The sequence below is a fragment of the Squalius cephalus genome (genome assembly GCF_949319135.1).
Source record: "Squalius cephalus genome assembly, chromosome: 18".
Lineage (NCBI taxonomy): Eukaryota > Metazoa > Chordata > Actinopteri > Cypriniformes > Leuciscidae > Squalius > Squalius cephalus.
Window position 1 is genome coordinate 12,569,635 of NC_137139.1, and position 21,088 is coordinate 12,590,722.

At 37.8% G+C, this 21,088-nt stretch overlaps 4 protein-coding genes across 5 annotated transcripts in view; 1 reads left to right on the forward strand and 3 right to left on the reverse strand.

Moving 5' to 3' along the window:
* The window catches only part of baz2a (bromodomain adjacent to zinc finger domain, 2A), a 30,142-nt gene extending 28,821 nt beyond the window's left edge, over nt 1–1,321 (reverse strand). For both annotated transcript variants that reach the window (XM_079848394.1, XM_079848395.1), the window contains exon 1: nt 1,146–1,321. The gene's annotated coding sequence lies outside the window, so the exon portion shown is untranslated. The remainder of the gene's footprint in view (nt 1–1,145) is intronic.
* A 4,861-nt stretch (nt 1,322–6,182) lies between these two features.
* Nucleotides 6,183–15,984, reverse strand: ptges3b (prostaglandin E synthase 3b (cytosolic)). The gene is made up of 8 exons (XM_079848781.1): nt 15,855–15,984; nt 11,977–12,090; nt 11,779–11,848; nt 11,572–11,670; nt 9,971–10,060; nt 9,801–9,857; nt 6,992–7,016; nt 6,183–6,264 (listed from the first exon to the last, which is right to left on the reverse strand). Coding segments are annotated over exons 1-8 (477 nt in total). The 5' UTR covers nt 15,857–15,984; the 3' UTR covers nt 6,183–6,244.
* Nucleotides 15,985–16,661: 677 nt separating this feature from the next.
* p4htma (prolyl 4-hydroxylase, transmembrane a) overlaps nt 16,662–21,088 on the forward strand; it is a 15,876-nt gene continuing 11,449 nt past the window's right edge. The window contains exons 1-2 of the mRNA XM_079848896.1: nt 16,662–17,467; nt 19,680–19,761. Coding sequence (XP_079705022.1) covers nt 17,123–17,467; nt 19,680–19,761 — 427 coding nt within the window. The 5' untranslated portion in view covers nt 16,662–17,122. The remainder of the gene's footprint in view (nt 17,468–19,679; nt 19,762–21,088) is intronic.
* LOC307145581 (secreted frizzled-related protein 5) overlaps nt 19,919–21,088 on the reverse strand; it is a 2,549-nt gene continuing 1,379 nt past the window's right edge. Inside the window, exons 2-3 of the mRNA XM_079848897.1 lie at nt 21,035–21,088; nt 19,919–20,311 (exon numbers count right to left, since the gene is read on the reverse strand). The exon at nt 21,035–21,088 is cut by the window's right edge and continues 320 nt beyond it. Of these exons, the coding sequence (XP_079705023.1) occupies nt 19,992–20,311; nt 21,035–21,088 (374 nt within the window). The 3' untranslated portion in view covers nt 19,919–19,991. The remainder of the gene's footprint in view (nt 20,312–21,034) is intronic.

Genomic DNA, 21,088 nt, shown 5'->3' on the forward strand with positions numbered 1-21,088 from the left:
AATCCAACGCTAATTATTGTAAGCGTGTCCATCATTAACCGCACAGCTAACAGTAAACATCTAACTCAAAACTAGGATTTCATTCAGAAATGGCTGTTAATGCGACATACGCCACTAAAAGGCAACACAGACGGCAAAAGAGTGATATTTCATTATATATTATAGTGGGAAATGTTAATAATAAGAAGGAGAAGATGTGGGAATCGGTTAGCACGGAGGCTAATGACCATGCGCTGCTTCTGGATCTCTCACATACACACACACACACAAAATATATATTTATATATCCACATTTGATTAAACTTCTCCAACACTAAAACACCACAACTCAAGGTAAACCAGCTCATATCCACTCTTACTCGATTTCCTCATTCTCTTTAATGCAATTCTAGTCTTGTATCAGCACATATTAAGCCAGAAAAAGAAGAAAAAGCAACGAGATGCGGCCAAACAACCAACACAAAAACGAAAACAAAAAAGGACTTTGCTTGAAGATGAAAGATTAATTATGTACCGAGACCACAAAGATGAAGGGAAGACAATGCTGCTCATAATTAAAATCTAGCGATATACACACACACTTATAAAACGATATTTCGATATGAAGTTTGATTAAAGTGTTCGGTTATTAATATCAGCGGTGATGATGACATGACAAAATGAGGCCTGCGTTCCGCATAACAACGATTCATCACGACCGTTTATGAGCTTTGAAACAACATTCGCCGATTAACATGTATGTTAATTCAATATTTTGGAGTATGAATGAAATTGGACCCGAATTTAATTTAACAGTGTCGATGAAAACGGTGTAAATGAAAACAGCAGGTCTTATTTACATAACCACGGGCTTGAGCGTTATTTAAATAATTAAAGACGATAAACGTACAGATAAAACGGGCTGATTATATAAATACAAGAGGGTTTGTGATCTCTAAGACATTATGAGTGGCTAATGTTTTTAAAGCTTGCCTGTACAAATTCAATATTAACAAATAATATCGTCTCAGAAGGTCATCTTTCGGTGATTAATTCACGTTATTTGCCCGATATACGGTTAGAGAAAATGAGGTAGCATCATCATCACCCACACAACACACTCTCTCAAAAGTTTCCCCCGTATAATGATAATAAAACTGCCCAACCTTGATATGTGCCGATCGCACAGGAGACAGGGGTTCTGGACCCCCGGCAAAGGACCAGTGTTGATGAAGAGGGTGTAAGCGATGTGAATAATAAACGGCTAAAACGCTAACCTTTGGGTTTCAGATTTGCAAACATGGCTGGTAATGTTTGAGCGCAGCCATGATCACAGAGAGAGAAAGAGAGCGAGCCGAAAGAGGAAGTGGATGACGGTTAGACGGGCGCGCGCCTCCGGGTCTTAGCGCCGACTAGCGCACCACCGGCCGAACAAACCAGTGTTGTTGACCCACAATGCCCTTGTGGAAAAGAAGTGTTTAGTTGTATCCTCCTGGGACCCAGACTTTTTATATTACATTATATTTAAGTGAATTTCTCTGACACCATACATGATGGCACAGTTTTACATTCAGGGCTTTTCAGAGACACAATAATGTTTTGAGGTTTCACCACAACTTCTTGGTCTTTAAACATGACTGACATTAAAGTTAGTGATCGAATTTAGCACTCTTGTGGAAATATGAAAATATTTTGTATCATTTAAATCTGACTTATTTTTAAATGTAATGTGAAATGCATCTCAGGAAATGTAATGTGATTTCTAATCAAATATGACTTTCTGTTACGAAACATGGCACTGATTTACTGATTTACATTTGTAGAGACACCATTATTAGGCTGCATAAATTAGGTCAGCCGAAACCGGGAACACTTCCTATAACACCTGATGTACTCGTTACATCATAAGAAGAATGGCATCTACGCTAACGTTAGTCTTTCTGCTTATTCCAAGGTTTACTGTAATCAGCTGGATCCGGGCCGTATCCAGATCAGATGGAGGATCTGCGCCTAGACACGTCGCATGATGTAGTCAGCCGGATCCGGGCCGTATCCAGACCAGATGGAGGACCTGCACCTGGACACGACCACAAGGCATGATGTAGTCAGCCGGATCCGGGCCGTATCCAGACCAGATGGAGGACCTGCACCTGGACACGACCACAAGGCATGATGTAGTCAGCCGGATCCGGGCCGTATCCAGACCAGATGGAGGACCTGCACCTGGACACGACCACAACGCATGATGTAGTCAGCCGGATCCGGGCCGTATCCAGACCAGATGGAGGACCTGCACCTGGACACGACCACAATTATTATTAAAAACCATTATTTTCCTGTTATCACTGTAAAGCTGCTTTGAAACAATCTGTATTGTAAAAGGCGCTATACAAATAAATGTGACTTGACAATGTGACTATGTTTATCAGGCATTTTGGGAGACACAGCAAGTGAACAGGGAAAGAAATTACATATCAATATTCCCTTAGATATTATGAATATTAGATATTATAGTAAAAATGTTGCCAGTTTTCACTCCCATTATTACACTTATTTTTTATTACATGTTTTACCCACATATTGTATAAAGTAAAATGGTATATCCATTTCCATATCCAATTCATTCCATTATATCTTTCATAATGAGAATCATATTTATACAAAGTTTGGTTAAAAAAAATCCTGGAACCTAAAATTGATTGGTGGACGGAAAAAAATCCCTTTGTTTTTACCTAAACGTGTAATTTCTTTTACACGTCTTTTTATTTTTTTTAAACAACTGAGTCATGGTGTCACTACAGCAGACATAGCATAACATATAAATAAAATTCATTTTTTCAAAAATGATTTTTTTTTTTCTAAACAATGTTTTTTTTTTCCTGGGTCTCAGGTGGAAATTGAATGTGTGTGTGTGTGTAGTGTACTTCAAATCTGAACAGTGTATTTTGTTTAAAAACTTACTTAAGTTGCAGATAATATATTAATGAAACAAAAAGGCACTTACAATTTCTTTTCTTAACTTTGTAATAATGTAGAAAGTAAACTTTGTAATAATGTAAAAATACGTTTTAAATCATTATGTTTTAATATTTCTGCTGTGTTTCAAAGAAGTACACGTATTTCGTTTTTTTTTTACATGTTATTTGATATTACATTTAAAGTAAATATATCTTAAAATGTATTAAATTACAACTCCATCATTACAACTATGTAATTACAAATATAGGCCTATTTAAAGGCATGAAATACACGTTTCAATAGAAATGACATTTATTTTATTTTACTATAAATGCTTGTCAGTATTCAGCACACTTTAACCATATTTCAAAGACAATACAAGTAATTATGAAATGACATATAAAGATTAACTTTCTTAAATGGGTCAAATAAGGACTAATTGCATTTAATATAAATGTAAACTATAATACATTTCCATAATTGCAAGGACTAATTGCATTTAATATAAATTTAAACTATAATACATTTCCATAATTGCAATTAACATGCAATTAAAATATATTGTTTATATCCAGTACATTCCTTTAATGTGTATTTTTCCATAATAATTATACTGATATGTAAGTATATAAACTTATAAGTTACTTTTACACCTTTTTACACCTACTGATCAAAATATTTAAAAGCTAACCAATTATATATATATATATATATATATATATATATATATAGTATATGCCTGGTTTCACAGACAGGCTTAAGCCTTGTCACAGTAATTACCCCTAACTAACTTCTAGTTGATCATACTAGTTCTTAAGACACAGTCTTAACATAATGGCTATGTTTATGCAACTGGCCCCTGGCCTATATCTAAGAAGATTCAGAGGGTTGCCTCTGACTGGCTAACACAAGACTCATAATGTATAGGTCTCATTAGAGCCTATGGGCTGTCTGTCTGATATCTGTTAGGTTTAGGCACATTTTATATGTGGTACACATATGTGGTACAGCATCTTTAACAGTGGTAAAGACTAAAGCCTATCTATTAGATGCATCATGTCTGATTGAGAGAAAGATCAAGGCCCGGTTGCAACCAACAAATTTAGGGGCCGTTTTCACAACACTGTTTTCAACTAAAAACGGAAAATAATTTGTGTTTTAGCCATTCATTTACACGACAACAGCGTTTTGGGGGCCTGGAAACACAAACTTTTGAAAACGGGTTACTGTTATCGTCTCTGTGTCGCCTAAACTACAAAAACGTGAACTTGTGAAAACGGTCACGTCAGGCGAATTATGTTTATTACTTGTTCAGTCTATAGGTGTAGTGTTTCTTTACAAAGTGATTTTAATCGTTTTCGCGGATCCGTGTGAACTGGATCGTTTTGACAATGTTGTCGCCTTTACGCAAAAAACGTAAAGGAAAAGCTTTTCCGTATATTTGTATATCATTGTTGTGTAAACGTGCCCTTAGTTGTAATTACAAACAAATTCTCCCCATCCATTTCAATAAAACATACCCATTTTTTAAATACCCAAACTACATGCTACTGTATAAGTGGGGTAGACGTCAAGGATAACGAGTAGAGCGCAGAGCGGAACGGAACGCGTCCGGCTTTAGGACCCAGAGCGCGCTGAACAGTCTGGAGACACTGGAGAGGAATGGATGCGCAGCCAAAATGCGGCTGTAGGAAGTGATGGTCCGCTACGGAGAGGGAGAGCCGAGGCCATGCCATTCATCCGATAAGACATACAAAATACATAAAATCACTTTTTATCCACAATATCACACTTTTACATAGGTGGCCATATTTCTATTTAATTAACATGGTAGAAAATGATGCATAGGCATGCATAATCGTGTGAAGTATCCGCATGCAGTCATAGGGCGAGCGCGTGCATCTCTATGAACCTGTTATTATAGCACCTCCTTCGTGACCTCACGGCGTAATGTTGTAAAAAAAAAAAAAAAGAAAAAGGGCGAGTTGCGAATGATTATGAAGTACGCCACTGAAAATACGGAGGTAAAAACACATTTGTACCCCCTGGAACTTCACTTGCTAATATGTTTTATCACTATTATGCATTTACTTGAATCCAAGTTGCCTGATGGGGGACTATAACCCTATAATGACTGCTAACTATTTTCAAGTCCTGTACATTCAAAGGGCATCTAAACTAGTCAATATGCTTTAGAGCACAAATATGTACGTTTACACATTTTAACTGATCGAAATATTTAACCGCTAACTAATTACATTTTTTGTTAATTCGCCCAGAAATGAAACATCTGTCATCATTTACTCATCCTCGTGTCATATTAAACCTTTCTTCTGTGGAACACAAAGATATTCCGACATTTTTCCAAAATTCTATTGCGTTCCTCGAGTTCGGAATGTGGCAAACTATCCATTTAACAGTTTAGCAGACAAAATGAAAAGGTGAGCATTGAGCAGTTTATTAGAAATACGTAGACAAAATTGAAAGCTTTTTTTCTTTTGAAAACAAGCAAATGTGCACAAAACAGTCCCAATTTTTTTGATAGTGCAAACTTATTTGGTCTTTTTGTTTTAGACTTGATCTGGAACATACAATACCTCTCTTGTTTCCCAGTAAAGACATCATACTGCAGTCATAATATTAAAGACATTAACAGTCCAATACCAAATACAGTGCCAATATAGACTTCGGGAAACTGGATCATTTCAGAGGGAGTCAGCAGAAAATATCAAGCACCAACAAATCTGGTACCACGTCAAGAGACATGAGGGCTAATGTTAGGAGATGACTGAAGTATGGGGAGTATGTCTAATAACCGCTACTTACAGTTCTTACGCTTTAATCACAAGGTCGTCCACAGATTTTACAAGACACAAACTACCTTCACCTCTGCAAAGTTTGTCACTTTTCATTTTAATTTCAATGCCTCACAATAAAAAAGAAACTTTCCATTACATCTATTGCTTATCAGTTGAAAAAATATGAATACAGTGCAGTATTTCCAAACAGTTTAAGTATACATGATGTTTTAGTACAGATTAAAAGAAAACAAAAAAAAAGCCAGGACTGCTCATAAGGAGAGGGACGACGAAGCTCTGTACAACAATATGCATATGAACTCCCAACAGGGTGAAGTCGATCTTCTGGAGTGCAGCCACGGCGTGGACAGAGGTGATGCTTATGAATCCACTGATCTCAATCAATTCAGCTTTGCTCTTTCAGATCATGTACCATTTAGATGACGGCTCTTTTCATTCGCATGTCATCCCTCTCCTCCTCCTCTGTCTGTCCACAATGTGCCAGCCGCTTATTCCAGATCTGGCATTTCTGGGGGGGAAAAAACACAAACATGTTGAAGGAAAAGAACAAAATCACGTCACAAGGTCCGGTTCGCGGAATGTACTTTGGGACGAAGTATACTTTGGGCTTTAGTATCATTTTGTTCCAACTTTTTAAGTTTCTTCTGTAAAACACGAATGAAGAAAATCCATTATGTACTTGTATAAATGGAACGGCTGCTCTTCTTGCAGTTACAATGAATGTGGACTGAAGTTCACATTTTCACAAGTGTGGAACTTGTGGTTTCTTTTTGGAACTCACCAGAACATTCTAAATGACTCAAATTCACTTTTCACATTCAATACATGAAAGTCATACAAGTTTGGAACGACAAGAAGGGACATTTCTGTTCTCACATGTCAAGCAAGTACAGTTGAGCTTCTGTTTCCTATATTTGATAAGCGTTGATCAGTGATTATATGTGAATAAATTCAATCTATTCACAATCATATTAATCAATGTTTCATTATTTAAGACTTGGCTTAAACAACTCGATTCATTTGGATTATGTTTACTGTCTTTATGTACATTTTAAAGCTTGAAAGTGTAGATTAGATTTAATGAATTGAAATGGGTAGATAAAGATTAAGAGTATATATATCAAAAACAGTCAAATGAAAAAAGTAAATGACGTAAATCATGACTTTCGGGTGAACTACCCCTTTTAAAAAAGTACTGAACTGAAAGTACAAGCTAGAAAAAGAGGAAAACTTACTTTCATCATCACTATCAGCTGATTCCTGTAAAGAAAACAATCAACTGTTAAAAGTGTGTTGAGAACTCTGTGTTCTGTTCATCCCGTTGTGCTCCGCCCCCTCAAGAACCGCATCTGACTGGATGTGACCCGCCCTAAATGAGCCTAATTATTCAAGGCTTCCTTGAGGATGACTAGTTGAATAATCATTTAGAAAACCTCAACTAGTCAATTACAAATAAGTGGGTTTGCACATCCCTAGTTTAAGCTGAAACTTAAAGAGTTCACAGAAAAAAATAAAATGATCCCATGATTTACTCACCCTCAAGCCATCCTAGGTGTGTATGACTTTCTTCTCTCAGCCGAATACAATCGGAGTTATAATAAAATATATCCTTTCTCTTCCAAGCTTTATAATGTGAGTGACTAGTAACAGATTTTGAAGCTCCAAAAAGCACATCCATCCATCATAAAAGTAATCCATACGGCTCCAGTGCCTTCTGAAGCAAAGTCATAGGTTTTTGTATCCATATTTAAAAAAAAAAAAACTATATAAACTATAATCACTGGCTTCCGGTAAAGGCTGTACTTGAGTCTAGTTCCAGCGGAAGAGTGACCTCTGACCCCATGCAGGACGTAGGAGTAGCATAAGCTCAGGTGAGAGTCAACGCCTCTCGTGGTTCAAACAAACAGAGCTGGGCAACAAACTCAAGCTCCTCCTCTCTTATATCGTAATCCTCTGACATTGGTCTTTAAAACTCCTCGTTTAGTTTTGCTCTCTCCTCTATGCTTCGCCATTCATTAATTCTCATCTAAGCTTACACTACACCTACCTTAATGTATATACAAAAAACCTACCGCTTCGCTTCTGAAGGCATTCATTAACCCATTGGATTTGTATGGATTACTTTTATTTTTGGAGCTTCAGAATCTCGGGTGCTATTCAATGCCAATTACAAAGCTGGGAAGAGCCAGGATATTATTTAATATCACCCAGATTGTGTTCGGCTGAAAGAAGAAAGTCATACACACCTAGGATGGCTTGAGGGCAAGTAAATTATGGGATTATTTTCGGGTGAACTATTGCTTTAAAGGGATACTTCACTGTAAAGTGTCATCATTTACTCACCTAACATTGGTCCAAACCTCTATGACTTTTTCTTCAGTGGAACACAAAAGATATTTTGAAGAATGTTTTTTTGTCCCTACCAGGGACGTACTGGGACTGAGTGCCCTTGGTGCACGAGCAGAAGGATTTTTTGCAGTTATTTTAATTCTAATAGTGTTTTTATGGTATAAAGAGAATCAGATTACGCTGAAGACCTTCAAGAAACTTTAGGATGACACCTGCCTCCTCAGGTTGTATAAGCAAGTCACCACTGCACTGAACACAACCAGGTCAGCAAAACCTAATCTCGAACACATAAGTCACAGTATACTGCTAACTACCAGCATGCCATGTGTACAGTCAGTCGGAGTGATGAAATAGTTAGAAATACTCACACACACCCACTCACTCAGATACTCAAAAACTACAATGCAGTCCCATAAAATAGAGATGTGTGTGTGTGTGTGTGTGTCCTCACTTTCAACTCTCCCTGGCTCAGCTTCCCCTGTGCTGGACCCTGCCTCTGCTTACTGATTGTACAGCTACATATGCATGAGAAGAACATCAGTAATAAATATGACTAAGAATAATACATTTTCTAATTCAATCTGTGCTTCAGTCAGGTTATTATCTAGTATGTGGAACTATTGGCATTTTATCCTATATGTAAATATGTAATATTGTGCTGTATTTTTATTTTTGTGTGTGTGTCCTTAATAAAGCTTTGATTGATTGATATGCCTAATATGATTGCCTACCCAGCCCTGCACACTGCCCCTCTACCTGTCTGTTTCCTGGTTCCTGCTCCTCCTCTCTTCTCTCCCTCCTCATCAATATGACTGCAGGGGTCATCATCAACCTGTCCCTCTCCATCACTGACCTTAACAGCTAATATACATACAGACATGCAGAGATTCCTTGCTTATAGAAGGATGTTGTCTGTATGTGTTGACACACTGCAAACTGCTGTTTATAATATATATCTATAAATATATATACCTATATTTAAATGCAAATATAAATAATTTCAGTGTATAATAAATGCATCCCTAATCGTGCACCTGTCCTGTCAATGCTGCTGGGTCCTTCCTCATCTGCACCTCCTGCCACAGCACCCTTTTCACTACGGAAAAGGTCTGTTAATTTGGCGCATTTAGCTGCCTCTTGTGCCAACATTTTTTCTTTTTAATTCTTATTTTTTCAGCCCCACCCATTTCTTTCTCTTCTTTCCTTCTTTCCGCCACTTTTACTGTCCGTCTCTTTTACTGTCCGTTGCATTCACACAAACCCAAACCGGACCGAAAGTAAACTCCTTTGATCGGCGCCTTTGAGCCAATCGGATGTCAGGAAAAACGAGGATCAGTCCAAGTTGGGATGGGATGCTCATATCCCCCCTTAAGATTGAAAGTATTGGTTTTGCCCAGTCTGAAACACACACACACACACACAGCGTTCCGCTGTGGCCGGTCGCGTATCATAAAAAAAATAAAAACCCTTTGACCACCGGCCGTTCGGGATTCTTCCTGGTATTCCCGATTGCCAATCCGCCCCTGGTCTCTACTATGAAAGTCAATGGGATACAACAAAACAATGGACCCATTTTATGGACAAAATATATTTTATGTCAGAAGAACGGAAGTCATAGAGGTTTGGGATGACATGAGGGTGAGTGAATACTTTACGGGAACTATTACACATTACACACAAAGTATTAAATCTTACCTCATCTGCTCCATCTAGATCAGGTAAATCATCCTCTCCTCCCATGTTGCCCATCATCTAAAACCAACAAATCATGTCAGAACAGCACATATCCCTCACACAATTCCCATAATGATAGGAAATACTGCTGGGAAGGTGAATAACTATTTTCTGAACTAAAAAGAACTAACCTCTGAAAAGCGATCATAGTTTGCCACATCTTCATCTGAATCATCCTCCCAGTCTTTCCAGTTGTTGAAGTCAACACTAAGCCAGTTGACCTGTAGACAAAATAAGACACAAATTACGTTTTATCTTAACCAAGTCAACACTAAGTATTGATGCACCCATATTAAAGGCTGATACCATAACTAATCATTTTTACACAACAGGTTATTTGATACACTAATGGTTAACTAGATTTAACAATTTACTAGATTGACAGCCAAACAACTTTGTCTACAATTTAATTTTAAGACCCGAAAATACTTTACACAAACACTGTGCTCTTGTGTTAAACCCCAGTGCTCAAGTACATCATTTAAACCAGATGTGCTATAATTCTGTATTTTTGAGGCATAATTGAGATTTGGGGCAAACAAAATACAAGTACATGACTGACATTTTTAAAGTGCCCCTATTATACTTTTCACAAAAGACTGACCAATCAGAACAGAGGAAGCTCGCAGAAAGGAGGGGTTTAGAGAGACTGAATCTTTGAACCGTTTCCGACACTATGAATTAAAGTGTTAAAAAATTAAAGTGTTTTTTGACCTTGGATGCATGTAAACCTATTGTAGGAGACCTTCAAAACAAAATCAGGAACCTTTAAAATAGCATAATAGGGGCACTTTTAAATTAGTGGTCAACCGACATTGGTTTTGTGATGGCCGATATCTTAGAAAGCAGAATATATATATATATATATACACACAAACTTATTTAATAAATAATTTGAAAATGAATTAAAATAAATCTCTTAAACAGACTTCCTTTGGATGGCAACTTCTTGATTCTCAAAGAAATTGTTGGGGAAAAATATGAATAATAAGGAAGTAATCTGGCAAGTTTGTGCACACTGGGATTATACTTACAGCACATTGAAAATGACATGAATATGACAGTGGGCAACTGAATATGACAGAGAATAGTTTGAAATCAAGGGTTTAAAGTTTGTTAATCGTGCGACTCCAGTGAAGCTGAACTTTCACTTCAAAATATCTGGCAGCTGGATTCGACCAAGTCTGCAAGGTTTGTGAAATTAAATGTTAATTAGATATTCAAAGATTTGTTTAAATAATATAAATGCGTATTTGCTGACCGTAAATGAGAAAGAATAAGTGTTTGCCTTTCTGTTACTAATAATATAAAAGCAAGGGCTATAACACTTTTTCGTATACAATTTACTTTCTCTGTTTAACAGTTCTATCCAGTAACGTATTAAGACAAAACGGTTCAACAGAGACCATAACTGATGAAGATGGAGAATAGAAGTGATGTGTGCTCAGGCGCTGGCGTTCTCAGCGACGTCAAAATAAAAGTCTGACGGTCCCTCACAAAATAAAAGCTCCAATATATTGGCCAAACAGAAAACGTATCGGACGATGCCGATATTTTAAAAATGTCAAATATCGGCCGTGGCGATATATATCGGTCGACCACTATTTTAAATAAGCATTAAAATCCACACTTAACTTTGACTTCAAATGGTCAAGATATATCTCCTAAAGCTGTTAATCAAATAAAAAAAAAAACATTTTAATTGCAAATAAAGCAACAATAATAAACTTGCCTTTGCCTTGTCTTTTGTTATCCTGGGCCAGGACTTCCCTGGCTCTGCTTTCCGTAAACAGCACAAGACCGACCGGTCTGTACGCTTATGTTTGGACTCCTGAGAATAGAAAGTAAAACATAAAACAAAACATTCTCATCCTGAAATGTACATCCAACTATAGCAAATCATCTGAAACATGATATCTCAATTCTGTGCTAAACTCACATCTTGATCGATGGATCCAAAAAGGTCAATTTCATTTGAGTGCTTCGTATTATCCGTCCCACTGAGACAACTGAAGAAGAGCACAGAAGACGACATCAGCTAAACCACAAAACATTCAGACTACAGTCTAGAATCGAAGGCAATGATAATAAGAAGCTTTTGGTGTTTTACATAGATGTTGAAATTACAACAACATACCTGAAACCAAATTTGGACTTTTCAAAATTTACTTTCACATCCTTGCTGTCCTCCACCAAAAACTCAATGAAGACAGAGTCCCGTCTGTCGTACCACTTAGCGGTTGCTGGTTGCCTGAGGAGGAAATTTAAATTATGGATTGAATGAATAGAATAATTCAGCGATAAACATTTAATATAAGGAAATAGTAATTTTAGGATAATTTAAATGAATGGATAGAATATGTCAGCCAGGCTGATCAATCAGCTGATATCTGGTCATTCTATGATTATATCAAAGACTTTATAGAAAGATGGTTCACTCCTATTACTTATGAATGGGAGAAAGTGCAACACGCAATATGGTGGAATAAGTCCCGCCTTCTAAAGAAATGAGCCAATCGCTGTTCGGAAAAGTCATCGCATCACTGCAGCAGCCGTTAGAAGCTCCGGTTCCTATAGAAGCAGTCATGTGTCCTGAGACGTGCCTTTAGGACTGCACATAAGCCTAGCCTGAAAAATGCTGTTTTTTTTCATGATTCGAGCATTTAGAGACAGTTGTCAGACTTCAATGGTGATTTCAAATATGAAATTTAATCGTAAGCTTAGCAAGCAGTTTTGGAGAATTTTATGTTTCCCCATTCAAAGAGATAGGAGCTGCACTTTCATGCCTGAGAGAAGTTTCAAAAATCAAACACGTTTTCCCATGTATTGTTGAAAACACTAGCCTTACATATTTGAAAAATAGTCAATATTGTGGAGATGCACCAGTAAGATTTTTTTTTTTTTTTGTTGCCGATACCGATATCATTTTTAAGAAAACTATTGGCTGATTCTGATACAGATATTTTGATTGGAGTAGTGAGCGATTTTTTAGTTATTTAGTCAAGAGTAGCAAGTGATTTTGTGTCTTTTGTTGTTTGCTGTCACTTTAAAACCGAATGCACAGATCCAATATACTGGTACACAATTACAATTATGTTCATTTAAGATACAACTGACAATGTTTACAAAGACACTCGCTAAGACGGGCATTTTGATATAATTTTGTGTGAATTAGAAGAAGAGAACCATATTTGTGCTCTGTCTAAAACGTGGCTTTCCGGACGCACGCTTTGGATGTGTGGGCACGCAAAACTTGAGTTGAAAGAGAATCGAACTCTCTTTTGTGTCTTCTTGCGCTTGAACGTAAGGACACACTTTCGTGAAGATGCAGCACTGGCCTGATCAGGACAGCGACAGTTCCCTCAGTTGTCCCGATCGTCGTTCACGCTGGCCCCGGGGACTCTGTATTGTCGACGAGCACTGCTGTATTTTGTACAGATTTCATTTTGTTTTAGTATTTAGTATTTAAGTATTTAATTATTTTACCCAGAGAAAAAGGTTGGATTATGCAACAGACATTATACAACTCAGTGCCTTCCCGCAGTTAACTAATAAACCATGGGTTTGCTATGTCGGTCTTTTCATGCTATATCACCGATATGCTGATGGTTTTAAATTGATCAAAAATGTAGTCACTGGTCAGTAAGGTTTTTTAAACAAAATGAATACTTTTTTTCCATCAAGGATGCATTAGATTAATTACATTAAGTTGATCAAAAACAACAGTAGAGACTTTTATAATGTTACAAAAGATTTCTATTTCAAATAAATGCTGTTCTTTTGAACTCTTCATCAAAGGATCCTGAAAAAATGTATCTGGGTTTCCACAAAAATATTTAATATAATAACTCTTTTCAAAATTAGATTACTAAGGAGGAGAAACATTTAATTAAGCATCAAATCAAATGCAAAGGCGTAGGTTGATGACGCATAAGCGGAATGATGGAACTTGTCGTCATGCTGATGGATCTAATAATGTTTATGGATGAGTGAATACATTGATGTTTTTATTATGACTGTGGTATGAAGCAGGGCGTGATTGCTAATGAGAGACAGATATCAGCGCCATATGCGAGTCCCACGGATATAAAGGAATAAGGAATATTTAATTCTACCAAAATATCCGCAAGTGCTGAATTACTACTCACACAGATCAGTTTATTAGACGAATGAAACTTGTGAGGTAAAGCAGCGCTGTTTCACTTGGTCTACACTATCACACTAAACTGCACTTGAGTGTGTTGAAAGTTATAATGTTATTCTATGTGTTAAGTTTGTTGGCTATGAGACTAGCAGTGAGCTAGATCAACATTAGAATAACATACTGATTATACTCTAACATTTCATCATTGATTTGTTTTACATAGCCTACATTTGTTCACCTGTCTAATAAAGTGCATGCAAGAGTGGCGTCCCTGTCAAGTCGTGACTCGTGAAGCTCTCGGCAACTTGAAAACGGCAAGCTGATATTGATCGTTTTAGTTCTCCTTTTGTCCCAAAGTCTGCTTGCGTGAGCGTGCCGCTAGACGTAATGCAGTTGTCCATGTCTGTCGCCATGGTTACTATGCCAGTACAAGCGGAAACCAGGGATAACGCGGATATTACGTCATTGACAGGCGACAAGTGACGGGCACTATTTAAAATTGTGAATTTCTCTTAATTTACAAATTCTTGGAAACATTTAGGATAATGAAAGTACACAATTGAAAGAAATATATAACACTGTGCAAGTGGCTTTTGGATATTTTGATACAAAATTCTTACATATTGCACCTTTAAAACATTACAGCCTCTGAACTTTTGAACGTTAGTGCATAATGAGTGACCGCCATATGTTTTACGACTGATTTCAATAACAGTGTCCAATTGCTTGAATGGAAAACTGATTTTAAATATTTTTTACTTTATGAAGCATCTACTAAATAATTATTAGACTTGTAAATATTGTAATAATATTGTTTGCATTAAATATTGGGTGTCAAAACACCATTTCCCACAAATATTAGTATCAGGTGAGGTACAGAAAACGTGATTCGTTCAACTAAATAGATCTGCATGGACATCTGTGACACAGCACTTCAATCCACCGCCTGTTACTGCTCCTTTTCTAAAGGATGGTGTATCAAATTCTTGAAACAAGTAAACACTACCAAACAAAGGTTGAGTTCAGAGTTCATTTCCATTCTCAAACTGTGCATGCCCATAGGACCACATTAATTCATTGATAACTCATGCGAAATACCATTAGGACATGACTAAGCTTTTTTTTTTAATATAATATGCTTACATCATTTAATCAATATGATAATCTGAGTCCCAACAATTTGTGGGAATACTCAGGCCATTGAAATAAAATCAAGGATTATCGTTTAAAAGCACAGCGCTGTTGAGGGACAGACTCTTGATGAGAGGTTCAGATATAATCGCTGTCTTCTTGTAGTGTGCTCACTGGATAGTGAGTGTTATGAGTGTGTTCTTTCATTCATTCACACACACGCACGCGCACACACACTCACTCCAGCGCTATGGCCCTGCAGCACGTGCAGGCGGCGCGCGCATTTAACCATAGAAGAAACCGATAAACTCCCCTCGCATCAGCTACTCTTTCAGCGAGTTCGTCGATAATAAAATACATTTTACAAAGATGTGTGTATTTATGAACGGACTTGGGTGGAAAAAGGGCGCAAAATGCTAACATTGGTGACCTTTTTTCAGGCTAACTGTAACGCGCCAACTTATACTTACACTGTATTATTACACATTTCAACATCTATTACAGAGTTCTGAAGCTAATGCTTTTAAATGTAGCGTTTTATAAACCTGCAGGGGGTTCATTGAGTTACTATATAGTTTATCGACTACGAGAGGAGTGAATGAGTCGTGCGGAAGTAGCTAATGCTGGCTAGCGATAAGCTTCACAGTCTACTCTACACAGTAATTTTGTGCTGGTTTCAGTAACATACTGTATTTCGCATAAAACTGAACAGATACATTCAACGTAGAGTACACACTTACATGACTTTGGCGGCTGTGTGTGTGATAGTCGGCGTCTGCTCAGAGGTTTTCTGGTATGTTCTCCCGTGTTCTGTTCTGGCGGTGGTGGTGTCACGGGTGGGCGGGGCTTCAAACCACGCCCCTCACAATCGTTGGACTTTTCTAGAGCTTCCGTTTCAAGTTTCAAGCTCGAAGCAAATAATGCAAAATCGTCAATGACCAACATCATTACTTCAAGCTTGCTCAATAATTAAACTTTTTTTTTAAGTACTTGTCAATAATAAATTATATAGTAAAGCGCTTGATAAAATTGTCTAAATAATATTCTGGAAGCCCATTTTCGCCACATAACAAACAAAAAAAAAAAAAAACGTAATTGTTTAAATCTGAATTATGATATACTACTTAAAAAGAAAGAAAATGACATAAAAACTCAATAATTAAAAAATATAAATAAATAAAGATAAATAAAGATAATAATTGTGATACTTTTGACTATCTTTGTCATAATTATGACATAAAAAGTCGAAATTATAAGATAAAAAGTCATAATTATGACATACCAATAAAGTTTAAATCATAAGATAAAACGTCAAAATTATGACATACTAGAATTTATGAGATTAGAAAACAGAAATTGTGAGATTGTACGTCATAATTTCGAATAAAATAAAATAAAATAAAATAAAATAGAATAAAATTAATTTAAAGTAAATATTATTTTGTAATTAATAAAAAGTTAAGTCAAAGTTGTATTAAAAAGAATTAAGTGAAATAAAAAATGTCGTACTTTTATTTTGAAAGGACCCGTTAGCTCTAGCTGGCTCTAGCCTAGCGTCGGTTACTTCGCGTTGCTTGCAGGATGAATGACAGATGATTATAAACGCTGTTGTTATTTTCCATCTCCGCTTATAAAGAAGTCGTGCGGGGGGTTTTCTCGCTTTTATTCATCTGTTCTGTGTATGACTGGTCCGATTTAATCGCCCATTGGATTATAAGAGCGCTGTTATAGACTGTTGACATCGTTCTAAATCTTTCCTCCGGTTCATCCTGAAGAAATCCCTGCACAGATCCCTTATCCACACACACACACACACACACACACACGATGGACCTCTTTTATGAATGTATGGTCAATATCTGCATCTGAATCGCCATGTAGGCGTATAGTAGTGTGTAATAACGCTCGCCAGGTAACAAGCCAGGTAGAGTCAGTTGGCCGATCAGCTGAGAGGAGGACAGGTTAGATCAGGGCAATGCACGGGGGAAGAGCAGTGATTTAGGAGGAGATGCGTGAGTATGAGGACAGTTTGCACGGGCTCGAGGGGGAGTTGATGGATCATTTCCCCCCTCCACCACGGCGACACCCGCTCGCCCGGGAGCGCATGAACATCCAGAAGAGCAGCGTCTGCTCCAGGGCTTACTTTGTGGTGGTGATGGCCTTCTTCCACATCTACATCATTAATATCATAGCTCTGCTTCTTTATGTGCACTATAACACGGGGCCTGGGGAGCAGGATGTGCTCCTTGAGAAGAGTGCCAGTGTCCCAGGACCCATGCCTGAACACCAAACCCCTTCACCAAACCTGAGCCCTGAGCTCTCCTTCCAGCTGCCTCGCCTGGAGGGCATTCGGGTAAGCTAGGGCATTATTCACTGTGTTATATGACTTATGTTTTTATTCTGTTACGCATTTCCATCTCAAATGGGTATTTTTTTAAGATGTGAGAGATCAGGGAGTATTGTTATTTATTTCTCATGTTCTGTGATAGCATTCATAGTCTGATAAATTAATGTATTGTGAAATAAATTATACAACTTAAGTTAGCTGTGTAAAAAAAAAGTCAAGTACAATATACCCCATTGCCAGTGTATTGTTATACTAATAGAAAACATGATTATTATACATAAAATTAAATTTTGTGCATGTTTTAAAACAATTAATAATGCATCCCTCATCACTACCCCCCACCCTCATTTAAGTTTAGCCTATATGTAGATGTATGAATAACATTTTTATTTAAAACAATGAGACAGAAAATTAGAAAACACTTCTCCCTTAAATTTAATAATAATTAATAATTTAAAGGAATCGATAATGAGGGAAACCCAATCAGTGTTCAGATCGCCCCCTAAACCCTCATTCACTATTCCCTACATTACTCCACTAGTATAGTGCACTTGAAGGAGTGAAAGAAAACGAGTGAGTGAATTCGGACACTGAGTGAGCCGGAAGGGCTGCCGCTTTTGCAAAGTTTGTGCTTGCTGTTTAATAACTTAGCAAAACTTTAAAAACTCAGCAAACTGGCAGCTCCAGTAGTAATGAAAAGATTTATCTGGAACTCTGTTATGGAAACTAGCATGTATAAACCTTATTAAACAATTTAATAATCAAGTAAAAAGGAATTTATACCTGTATGATATTACGCTGTGGCCACATTGGACTAGCGGTTTGGGAAATGGATGGATGGATGATTCGCCATCTGGTCAGATGCGGTAATTCATTCAGCACGACTCTCACAGTGCATTGTGGGTATTCTCTAGCCGTTGAGTGTACAACAGTTGTACACTCGTTATTGCGGTGCATTGTGGGATTGAATGAGTGCACTCGTGCCACTATGGTTTCGGACACCACTACAAATGGCTGTCCCCTCAAATAGTGGCCTATTTAAAGGGATAGTTCACTTTGAAATAAAATTTTGGTATGTTTTAGCTTACCTCAAGGGCATCCAAGATGTAGGTGTCTTTTTTTCCGCAGTAGTTTCAATTTTGATATTTTTAGGTCAAACTGTTCTTGTCTGCCAGTCATTTAATGCAGGTCTGTGGTCACTGTCTCAAAGAGCATGCACAGAGAAGTCCAAATTAAAACAATTCCCCATCGTCCAAATTAAACAATTCCCCATCGTAAGTACACATTGATGGCCTAAGACACGAAACGAGCGGTTTGTGTGAGAAAACAAACAGTATTTATATCGTTTTTACCTCTTATACACAGCCACGTCCAAGTGATCTGAGGGCGCGGGCGCATCCTGGTGTGTGACGTGTGCGCTGACTGGTGCATAGATATATACACTAGATGTCGCCTTGTCTATGGCAGTTCATTGGAACGAATGTCTTTAAGGCGACATCTAGTGTATATATCTATGCACCAGTTTGCGTACACAACACACCAAGATGCGCCCGCACCCTCAGATCACTTGGACGTGGCTGTGTATAAGAGGTAAAAACGATATAAATACTGTTCGTTTTCTCACACAAACCGCTCGTTTCGTGTCTTAGGCCATCAATGTGTACTTACGATGGGGAATTGTTTAATTTGGACGATGGGGAATTGTTTTAATTTGGACTCTGTGCATGCTCTTTGAGACAGTGACACAGACCTGCATTAAATGACTGACAGACAAGAACGGTTTGACCTAAAAATATCAAAATTGAAACTACTGCGGAAAAAAAGACACCTACATCTTGGATGCCTTTGAGGTAAGCTAAAACATACCAAAATTTAATTTCAAAGTGAACTATCCCTTTAAGGGTATAGGGGGCGATTTCAGACACAGCCTATGACATCAAACGAGAAGCGGGAACAAGGCACAAGTCCAGAATCACAGGGAAGCAATGAAAAACAAACTACAATATAAACCAAGATTTTAAATTTAATATTTTACTTTATTTCAAATATTTCAAGGCAATGTATTGCTGTGCGGAATTTAAATAATCACAGGGTTATAAATTATCTTGATATGTTTAAAAATGCCTTTAATATCCAGCTGTGCCTGAGTGATGCTTCCCTATTTTGTGTGCGTAATCCAATGTTAGTGAGGCTTACATGCTATATCTTTTCTACTCAGGTTGGGCATGTGCAAAGAGTGTCTCTCGTTCCTGACCGGACCCATAACATGCGCACCCTCAGCTTGAAACCCCTGCTGTTTGGTGAGTTTCAGCTTTTCATGTATTAAATCTTGAAGTTTTGGGTTCAGCTCATTAATTATGGATGTAAAAGTAGCACTGCGATTTGTGACAGAAAATGGACACATGAACACATTTTAAATGGTTTAATATCTTTAAAAAATATATAGTTTAAGGATCTTCTATTATTTACAACATTATGAACACACTGAGATACCTTTTTAAACACCCTCTTTGTCCCGCCATCTGAGACTCTACCCTCTACACCGATGGCTTTTCCACTTGCGCGCCGCTTGGTTGAGGTGCCGCGGGCGTTTCCCCCAGCTGAAAGCTTTAGTGACTAGCAGTCTCTTGCCCGTCACAGTGCCCGTCAACAGGAAGGTTCCCCCGTCGGGATGGTTGCGGGTCAGGTTGCCCACACAGGTGGCGTCTCGCTCCAGCCACAGTGTCAGACGACTCCTCATTTCCCCCCCCAGCAGCGGCCCGTGCTTCAGGACCTCCAGCCGAGGGCCCAGCGAGAACATGGTCAGGACAGAACTACTGGAGTTCAGTTTGGATAGACGCACTTTAACCACTAGCAGAGAGAAGGAAATCAATGAGTAATGAGTTAGTTTCAGCATTAAAGAGGTCCTATAATGCCCTTTTCACAAGTCTCTGATGTCCCCAGAGTGTGTGTGTGAAGTTTAGCTCAAAAATACCCCACTGATATTTTTTATAGCATGTTAAAATTGTCACTTTATGAGGGTCAGTAAAAACGCGTCGTTTTAGTGTGTGTCCCTTTAAATGCAAATGAGCTGCTGCTCCCGGCACAGGGGGCGGAGCTTCAAGAGCTTGTGTCCTTTTACCTCACACACACATGCACTGAAAATTTCAAAAACTTTTAGCCTTTTATGTTCAAACCGGAGTCAGATAAAGATGGAGAGGCTCGAGAAGAAGTGACAACATGTAGAAGCAACAGGACGTTTCTGAATGGTTTGTTGATGAATTTATGTAGCTTATGTGGAGTTAACTATCTTCTAGTCATTGATTAGCATATTCTGTCTTGATAATCTATAAATGTGTTCCCGAGGGCAGGGTTTATGTCAGTTTTAGGGTTAGTGATGTCACAAACCCGTGAAGAAGCTCATTGTAGTTCCTACCAGCCGTTTGTTGTAGTCCTTAAAAAGCGATTTCTTTATAAGAAAATGTTGTTTATGCTCAAACAGCAACATTACACACTAACTAAAGTTAGAAAACTGAAATCATAATCAGCCACCCCTTTAATTTTGGTGAACGAGCAAACACTAGCGTTTCTTACCAAAGTCACTTTTACAGAAGAGGTCGAGCAGTTCTTTGGATGACGTGGCCTCCT

Coding starts and splice junctions, on each gene's coding strand:
- ptges3b (XM_079848781.1), bottom strand. Junction 11,671..11,778: donor TTGGATCCATCGATCAAGAT/GTGAGTTTAGCA, acceptor TTCTATTCTCAG/GAGTCCAAACATAAGCGTAC. Junction 6,265..6,991: donor AGCTGATAGTGATGATGAAA/GTAAGTTTTCCT, acceptor TTTCCCCCCCAG/AAATGCCAGATCTGGAATAA.